Raw genomic sequence first — 10,004 nt, 5'->3', positions numbered from 1 at the left:
TGCGTCTCTCTACCGCTGGGGGCGCTGCGGGACCAATCATTCATATTACACGGTTTATGAAATCAATGCATAATCTAGCACATGTAATAGATTATGTATGTGTGTTGTGTAATTATTATTATTATTATTAAGTAGTAGTAGTTGTAGTAGTAGTATATTTGATAGTTTGCTACATATATTATTTTAGTGGATTATTATTATTAGCTACTATTTTATTTTGTTATAAATACAGTAGTGGAAGAAACAATGCTTTTACATATAATCAATACAAATAAAAAATATTTATAAATATTGTTGCTTTTATTATAAGTTCTATATAGTTATTATTGCTGCAATTATTATTAGTTACTATTATTGTTATCATTAGAAGTCGTATTATATGTGATTGTTTGCTACATATATTTTAGTGGGTTATTATTATTAGCTATTATTATTATTATTTGTTATAAATACTCAAGACAATGCTTTTACATATAATACAATACAAAGAATAATATTTAAAAAATTATTATACTGTTGCCATTATTATTATTAGTTCTATATAGTGATTGCATGTTACAATTTAGTTGAAGAAACCAAATAAAAATGATAATATATGCAATAGTTTGTTACATATATAGTAGGATACATGTAATCGTTTTATAACTATTAGTACTATTTCTGCAATTATTATTAGTTACTAATATTATTATTATATATAATAGATTGTTACATGTATAGTAGTGGGAGAAACAAAACATTGTTTTTACAAACAATAACAACAATAATATGATTTTTGTTGCTTATTTTATTATTAGTTACAATATAGTGATAGTTTGTTAAATATATTAGTGGAAAAAACAATATAATAATAACAATTATTATTATGTCATAGTTTGTTACATATATCATAATGTATGTATGAAACTAAATAGTGTTTTACTTATGCAAATAATGATATTATAAAAATGTATATTGGTTTTGTTGCTATTATTATTATCATCATTAGTTATTATTATTATATATGATAGTTTGTTACATATATAGGAGAGTAAGAAACAAAACATTGTTTACATATGAAATGTATAATTTTTTTTATTTTGCATTCTATATTTAATAAAAATAAAAAAAAATCCAAAAGTTCTTTGTACATAATAAATGTGACCTACAAAAGTTTTCAAAACATAATAAATAATTTGTAAAAAAAAAAAATCAACAAACCAGAAAAGGAAAATAAATAATATCTCTACATCTATTTACAACTGCATTTCAAATTCAATTTGATAGATCATTGATTTCTTTCACAATGAAGCACTATTCCATGCCTGTCTGATTTGTCTCCATGGAGTTCCTAAAACAGACGCAGCAATGAAGAAGAACACTAGAATGAGACCTTTAGCCAGAGCCTGGGAATACGGCTCACCTGCAGGAAAAGAAAAAATGTCAAATTCATAGTTTAAGACTGAATAAAGGTTTACTGTTACAATTTTTGTGAAAGAGAAACTGTATGATTAGGTGCTGTGCAGCTCACCTAAACACTTCTGCAGTGTGAATAATTAGATTTTGAAAGCATAAATATTTTGTTGTCCCCAAATATGGGCTCATAACAACTGCCTACACAAAAATTGCAAAAATGATGTTTAAAGTAGTTGTAGAGGAGGTCTAGCATGTCACACTACAGGAGACTACTGTTAGTGCTTCATATTTCACATAAACTATCCAAATATACCAAAACGTGAGCGATAACTTATTTTAAAAATGTGCTATAACTTCAGCACAGATTCCAATAAATAGAAACAAAATGATATAGTACATTAAGTGTTGCTGACCCTTTCAACAGAACAGAGTTTTTAAGGTTATTTCGGTCTCATTCTATTAGTAACCATGAGAAGCCCAAGCCCTCACCAGTATAGTATCTTGTGAGAGGAAAAGCCAACTCGGGCCAGCAAACATCGTTCCTGTCACAGTCAAACTCGGTGAAGTTAATACTGAACCTGCAGCAGAGAAGAGAACATACCCCAATAAACCTTCAGAGTTCAATTCAAACTGTAAACATAAATACATTTAGAAATTAAAATGCAACTGTTTCTATACAGTAATCTGACTTGTGTGTGTGTGTGTGTGTGTGTGTAGGACCCACCTGGATCTAGGGGGTTGTTTAATAAGAGGATTATCAGTAAAGGTCACAGACGAGGTCACAGGGAAATTTTGCATTAGCTCTGGGTTTAAACACGGGTTCACCCTGCCCATACCACAATCTATCCTCCATGTTTTTTCTATAAAACTGAAAATTGGAAAAAGAGTGAATGCAAAACAGAACATTTTTAAACTATCAGAAGTCTGTATATGCATCCAGACATCACGCTCGAACATGAATGAATATCTATCAGGAAGCAGTCCTGTACCTAATCTCCACTGCCTGGATGAACGTCTGAGGCACACCCTGCACACTTCCCATGATGCCGCTCCACACGTGGATGTGGAGGTGTGTGGGAACAGCTGAGCACTCTCCAGTGCTGTTCTCTGCTGACTGACTGGAGTTCTGCACTGAAGCTGAAATATAAGAGCAAGAGTTGTTTTCATTCAAACACTTAAAACACTAGTCAGCTTTTTTATATTTTTGAAAGAAGTCTCTCCTGCTCATCAAGGCTGGATTAATTTTGATCAAAAATACTGTAAAAAACAGTAATACAGGGAAATAATATCGCAATTATATACAATTCACAATATATGATTATATTGGGATAAAATGTTTTCTATTGGAACATACTGTATCATTTTCAAATTTAATTTATTCGTATGATGACAAAGCATCATTACTCCAGTCTTCAGTGTTATCATAATCATTCTAGAAACATTTCCTATTATTAGTAATGTTCAAAACAAATGGAAACCATGAAACACTACCATTTAAAATTTTGGGGTAAGATTTTTTTTTTAAAGAAATGAATTCTTTCATACAGCAAAAACAAATTAAATTGATCAAAGATGACAATAAAGATGGTTCTTATCTTCTGAAATTGATATTCCTCCTAAAAAAATCCATCACAGTTTCTGCAAAAATACTATGCCACAAAAACATTCTTTTTTACACTGATAATAATAATAAAAAAAACTATAATAATTGAACAGTGCACACCTATAATGACTTGTAACAAATGAACACCAAATCAGCATTTCTCAAGGATATTGTGACAATAAAGACCAGAGTCAGCTTTGAAACACAGGATTAAATTATGCTTCAAATTATATGAAAAAAAAATAATAATAATTGCAATAATACAAATTTTGTAAATGAAAATGCTTTTTAAAAAATGATTCCAAAAAATTTGACCGGCAGTGTTCAGCCAGACCGAAAATTAAAGCTGCAACTACACATTTTATAAGTCAAAGTATCACTAGACTCTAAAACAGTTTGATATATTATACATATCACAGATAATTGTACGATGCAGTGCTCACTAGTAATGTTGACCCAGTCTGACAGGTTGGAAAAGTTTGGTGTTCCTGTTGTGGAGACGAGTGTAGCAGGCACTAATCCAGCAAGGACACCACGCACTGTTTCTCTGTGAAACCACACACAAAAGAAGCCTTTTCAGATGAAACTGGTCTACAGGAACCTACTGTATTGTGCTCAAAACTCTTCAGCACTGTTTCTCACCTCAACTGACCGCACTGTTTCATATTCAGCAAACTCGCAGGAATCATACAGCCTGATGTGGAGTTGATCCCAAACAGAGCTGGTCTCACTTCAGCAGAGGAGCACAGGCCATCTCCACCTGCGGAGGACACAGCACAGGATCAAACTAAGGTCTTTTTGGGTAGTCGTTTAATATAGATGAATATGCATTGGCTGCACTACCTGGTTGCCAGAGATTGATCTGGGCTCTCAGTATATCTTCTGTATCAGAGACCAAAATACCACCAATCACTGGCGTCTTCACCTGGTAACCTGTACAAACATTAGGAGAAAAAGTGTAATGCACAATAAATCATTGTTCCTGAGCATCTCAAACTGATGAATCATGGGAGTTCATTTAACCTGGACTGCCAGAATTCGACTGAGATGTTTCATTTGCATGCACAAACACTGCAGAGTATCTTCTGGTCAAAGATACTAGACGGGACGCAAAAGAGAGAGAGAGAAAAATGTTAGGAAGTGCATAAGAAAACAGTGCAGTGCAGTGCAGTGTCATATTGTGAGACTCACCAGGTACAGTGATGTTCGCAGATGTCCGTGTCACAGTAATTTCAGTGAGGCCGTTCCCTCTCCAGTAAAGAGTGTAATGCAAGGCCACAACAACATTACCACACTCTTGTGGCACTTAAAAAACAAAAACAATAATAAATATAGCTGCAAGCAGCAATCCCGGGGCCAAGCCCTGAAGGGCTGTAGCCAGAGCAACGAGCGGGACGAAGCAAAACGGCCAAAACGGAACTTCCATCGGATCGACGTTACCCACCCCGGATTCGATCCCACGACCTCTCGGGTTCGGGACGAGTGCTTTAGCTAAGTGTGCCACATTAGTTGACACACTGTTTGTATGGCACAGAAGAGAGGTTAAGGTGTGAGAATTAACTCTCAAAAGCCCGAAGCAGCATTTTAGCCAGATTAGCATGCTACGCTAAAAAATGCTAACGTTGCTCAAAGTTAACCAGATAGCTCAGGAGACCGATTAGAGTCAATAGAAACGTGTTAGCATTTTAGCTAATTAGCATGCTAAGCTAACTAGCATAAATCAACAAGCACAGGCACGGTCAACTTCGGAGCTGTACACGTCGGGAACGGGAGTGAATATCAAAAATCTGTTCAGTCATTTCTGTCAGGCCCGGTCTGAAGTTCATCTGATAACATTTTGAACAAAATTGAACAAGATTTCAGGGAGGAGTAGCGAAAAAACTGTATTTCATTCCATTCAATATGGCGGACAGACGCCATGTTGGAAAATGACAGTTGAGACATCATCAGATTCGGCATAACCAAAGGAATAAAATGACATAAAAATATCAAAAATCGATCAACATTTACAGTAGTTATCAGGGGTTTTGCAAGAATCGTTATATCTCTTGAACACTAGGTGGCGCTGTCTTCTAACTTCCGGGGTACCTCAGGCACATGTTGTTGATGATGCCTATCGATTTTTGTGAAGATATGTACAGTAGATCAAAAGATATAGCAATTTATGACAAAATTCAAAATGGCGGACGGGTGGTCCAGGTGGTCTTGACAAAATTGACATCCACAGATTCGGAATGATCTAAAGAATCCATAGACATCAAGATAATAATTTTCTGAAGAACTGTTTAGAAGTTATAAGCAAAAAAGTGCATTTTTGGTATCTCAACACCCATAGGTGGCGCTATTCCCAAATTTGGCATGGACCCCCATATCATGGTGTAGATGAAGTGTACCAAGTTTGGTTTCGATTGATCAAAGTTTGGCCGAGATACAGCATCTCAACCGATTTTAGGTCAGCCTCATTAAGTTCACAATTGAATAACTTTTGAACAAAGATGAAAATCAAAATTCTGTTCAGTCATTTCTGTGCGGCTCAGTCCAAAGAACATCTGAGCCAAATTTCAGAAGAATTGGACCAATTTTGAAGGAGGAGTAGTGTTTAGACTGAATACTGTACTTTTCAAAATGGCCACCACTGTAATGGGCGGAGTCTTAATGTAAGATATGGAATGGAATCTCCATGAAGAGACAAAATAGATGTACTAAGTTTTATTTTCATAGAATTAGTGGTTCAAGAGTTATTAACGTTTGAATGTTGAATTTTTGGACTGGTGGTGGCGCTATAGAGTTTGGCCTAGAGACCCCAAAGTTGGTCAGATCACTAATAATGACCAGTTCTACAGGTGTGCCAAATTTCATCATTTTCCCATGTTCCCTTCATAGGGCTGCCATAGACTCCCATTGGAGAAGAAGAAGAATAATAATAATAATAAATATAGCTGCAAGCAGCGATACCGGGGCCAAGCCCTGAAGGGCTGTAGCCAGAGCAACGAGCGGGACGAAGCAAAACGGCCGCAACGGTACGCACGTCAGGACAACCGATCGGTTCAGAAGTAGAGAAGTTTGAAATTGAACAGAACTTTAGATTAGAAAGACCAAAAACACATTTTTGATTCAAGGCAAACACACTCAGGAAATTCAAATGCTTGAACAGAATCAACATTAACTGCCCTTGATCCAAACCCATATACACAGAAACAACATTAACTGCCCTGGATTCGAACCCATGACCTCAGAAGCTCAGAACCAGCATCTTAACATACTGCACCACTGAGTCTTTACACATCCAGTGAGCTGCAGAAGAAAGGTTAAGGTGTGAGGATGAGGTCACTAAAGAAATTTGCCTAGCAATTTAAGGTAGTTTAGTCAATCCTGGCAAAATTTACATCCATAGATTCGGCATGACCCAAAAAATAGAAAGACACCAAGATCATGATTTTCCAACTAATTGTTCAAAAGCTATAAGCAGAAATGTGAAATTTTGGTATCTCACGACCCATAGGTGGCGCTGTTTCCAACTTTGGGATATATTCTCAGTCCATAGTGTTGATGAAGTGTAGCGAGTTTTGTGGCGATTGATCAAAGTACGGCCGAGATATAGCGTCTCATTCAATTTCGATTCAACACTATTAACTTCAGAGCATCATAACTCTTTTTTTGACCAGTAGGTCGAAAAATTCTATTCAGTCATTTCCGTGCGGCTCGGTCCAAAGATCGTCTGAGGAAATTTTGAGAAGAATTGGGCCACATTTGAAGGAGGAGTAGCGAAAAAAGGGAATACTGTACTTTTCTAAATGGCCATCACTGTAATGGCAGGAATTTTAATGTAAACTATTAAATGTGATCAGCGTGAAGAGAGGAATGAGATGTACTAAGTTTTATGTTGATAGAAGAAGGTTTTCAAAAGTTATAAGGAGAAATGTGCATTTATGCTATCTCATGACCCATAGGTGGCGCTGTCCCCGAATTCGGCATGTACCCTCAGATCATGGTGTTTATGCAGTGTATCAAGTTTAATTTCGATTGATCAATGTTTGGCCGAGATACAGCCTCTTAACCAATTTTGGGTGGACCTCGTTATGTTCACAATTTAATAACTTTTGAACAGAAACGAATATCAAAAATCTGTTCAGTCATTTCTGTGCGGCTCGGTCCGAAGATCGTCTGTGGCAAATTTCAGAAAAATCAAACCACTTTTGAAGGAGGAGTAGTGTTTAAACAGAAACACTTAATTAGCTTAATAGCAATTACTGTAATGGGTGGAGACTTAATGTAAGGTATAGAGTGTAATCTCCATGAAGAGGGAAATCATGTGTACTAAGTGTGATCTGGCTAGAACAAACGGTTCAGGAGATATTAAAGTTTCAAAATTGAATTTTTGAACTGGTGGTGGCGCTGTAGAGTTGGTCCTATAGATCCCAAAATTGGTCAGATCACTATTGGTGACCATCTCTAGAAGTGTGCCAAATTTCATCATTTTCCCATGTTCCCTTCATAGGGCAGGCATAGTGATCGATTGTTTTTGCTCGAAAATTCTACCAAAAACAATCGCTAATATAGCTGCAAGCAGCAATCCCGGGGCCAAGCCCTGAAGGGCTGTAGCCAGAGCAACGAGCGGGACGAAGCAAAACGGCCAAAACGGAACTTCCATCGGATCGACATTACCCACCCCGGATTCGATCCCACGACCTCTCGGGTTCGGGACGAGTGCTTTAGCTAAGTGTGCCACATTAGTTGACACACTGTTTGCATGGCACAGAAGAGAGGTTAAGGTGTGAGAATTAACTCTCAAAAGCCCGAAGCAGCATTTTAGCCAGATTAGCATGCTACGCTAAAAAATGCTAACGTTGCTCAAAGTTAACCAGATAGCTCAGGAGACCCATTAGAGTCAATAGAAACGTGTTAGCATTTTAGCTAATTAGCATGCTAAGCTAACTAGCATAAATCAACCAGCACAGGCACGGTCAACTTCGGAGCTGTACACGTCGGGAACGGGAGTGAATATCAAAAATCTGTTCAGTCATTTCTGTCAGGCCCGGTCGGAAGTTCATCTGATAAAATTTTGAACAAAATTGAACAAGATTTCAGGGAGGAGTAGCGAAAAAACTGTATTTCAATCCATTCAATATGGCGGACAGACGCCATATTGGAAAATGGCAAATGAGACATCATCTGATTTGGCATAACCCACGGAATCAAATGACATAAAAATATCAAAAATCGATCAACATTTACAGTAGTTATAAGGGGTTTTGCAAGAATCGTTATATCTCTTGAACACTAGGTGGCGCTGTCTTCTAACTTGCGGGGTACCTCAGGCACATGTTGTTGATGATGCCTATCGATTTTTGTGAAGATATGTACAATAGATCAAAAGATATAGCAATTTATGACAAATTTCAAAATGGCGGACGGGTGGTCCAGGTGGTCTTGACAAAATTGACATCCACAGATTCGGAATGATCTAAAGAATCCATAGACATCAAGATCATAATTTTCTGATGAATTGTTCAGAAGTTATAAGCAAAAAAGTGCATTTTTGGTATCTCAACACCCATAGGTGGCGCTGTCCCCAAATTTGGCATGGACCCCCAGATCATGGTGTAGATGAAGTGTTCCAAGTTTGGTATCGATTGATCAAAGTTTGGCCGAGATACAGCATCTCAACCGATTTGAGGTCAGCCTCAGTAAGTTCACAGCATCATAACTTTTTTTTTCACTAGTTTTCAAAAAATTCTGTTCAGTCATTTCTGTGCGGCTCAGTCCAAAGAACATCTGAGCCAAATTTCAGAAGAATTGGACCAATTTTGAAGGAGGAGTAGTGTTTAGACTGAATACTGTACTTTTCAAAATGGCCGTTACTGTAATGGGTGGAGTCTTAATGTAAGATATGGAATGGAATCTCCATGAAGAGACAAAATAGATGTACTAAGTTTTATTTTCATACAATTAGTGGTTCAAGAGTTATTAACGTTTGAATGTTAAATTTTTGGACTGCTGGTGGCGCTATAGAGTTTGGCCTAGAGACCCCAAAGTTGGTCAGATCACTAATAATGACCAGTTCTACAAGTGTGCCAAATTTCATCATTTTCCCATGTTTCCTTCATAGGGCTGCCATAGACTCCCATTGGAGAAGAAGAAGAATAATAATAATAATAATAATAATAATAATAATAAAACGTACAGATACAATAGGGGCTACAGCCCTTTGGGCTTGGCCCCTAAATATAGCTGCAAGCAGCGATACCGGGGCCAAGCCCTGAAGGGCTGTAGCCAGAGCAACGAGCGGGACGACGCAAAACGGCCAAAACGGAACTTACATTGGATCGACGTTACCCACCCCGGATTCGATCCCACGACCTCTCGGGTCTGGGACCAGTGCCTTAGCGAAGTGCGCCACATTAGTTGACACACAGTTTGCATGGCACAGAAGAGAGGTTAAGGTGTGAGAATTAACTCTCAAAAGCCCGAAGCAGCATTTTAGCCAGATTAGCATGCTACGCTAAAAAATGCTAACGTTGCTCAAAGTGAACCAGATAGCTCAGGAGACCCATTAGAGTCAATAGAAACGTGTTAGCATTTTAGCTAATTAGCATGCTAAGCTAATTAGCATAAATCAACCAGCACAGGCACGGTCAACTTCAGAGCTGTACACGTCGGGAACGGGAGTGAATATCAAAAATCTGTTCAGTCATTTCTGTCAGGCCCGGTCTGAAGTTCATCTGATAACATTTTGGACAAAATTGAACAAGATTTCAGGGAGGAGTAGCGAAAAAACTGTATTTAAATCCATTCAATATGGCGGACAGACGCCATATTGGAAAATGGCAAATGAGACATCATCAGATTCGGCATAACCCAAGGAATCAAATGACATAAAAATAACAAAAATTGATCACAATTTACAGTAGTTATAAGGGGTTTTGCAAGAATCGTTATATCTCTTGAACACTAGGTGGCGCTGTATGCAAACTTCCGGGGTACCTCAGGCACATGTTGTTGATGA

The 10,004-nt window shown here is 37.4% G+C and overlaps 1 protein-coding gene across 2 annotated transcripts in view; it reads right to left on the bottom strand.

The window, feature by feature from the left end:
- Positions 1-1,078: 1,078 nt before the first annotated feature.
- LOC127958567 (tectonic-2) overlaps positions 1,079-10,004 on the bottom strand; it is a 90,168-nt gene continuing 81,242 nt past the window's right edge. Inside the window, exons 10-18 of one of the 2 annotated variants that reach the window (XM_052557465.1) lie at positions 4,190-4,303; positions 4,022-4,096; positions 3,842-3,931; positions 3,641-3,758; positions 3,442-3,545; positions 2,385-2,532; positions 2,120-2,263; positions 1,885-1,973; positions 1,079-1,402 (exon numbers count right to left, since the gene is read on the bottom strand). In XM_052557465.1, coding sequence (XP_052413425.1) covers positions 1,281-1,402; positions 1,885-1,973; positions 2,120-2,263; positions 2,385-2,532; positions 3,442-3,545; positions 3,641-3,758; positions 3,842-3,931; positions 4,022-4,096; positions 4,190-4,303 — 1,004 coding nt within the window. In that variant the 3' untranslated portion in view covers positions 1,079-1,280. The remainder of the gene's footprint in view (positions 1,403-1,884; positions 1,974-2,119; positions 2,264-2,384; positions 2,533-3,441; positions 3,546-3,640; positions 3,759-3,841; positions 3,932-4,021; positions 4,097-4,189; positions 4,304-10,004) is intronic. The other variant, XM_052557464.1, reaches the window with a different exon arrangement.

This window comes from Carassius gibelio, chromosome B5 (genome assembly GCF_023724105.1).
Source record: "Carassius gibelio isolate Cgi1373 ecotype wild population from Czech Republic chromosome B5, carGib1.2-hapl.c, whole genome shotgun sequence".
Classification (NCBI taxonomy): Eukaryota; Metazoa; Chordata; class Actinopteri; order Cypriniformes; family Cyprinidae; genus Carassius; species Carassius gibelio.
Note: the sequence above shows the minus strand (reverse complement) of the source record. Positions and strands in the feature narration are given on the sequence as shown.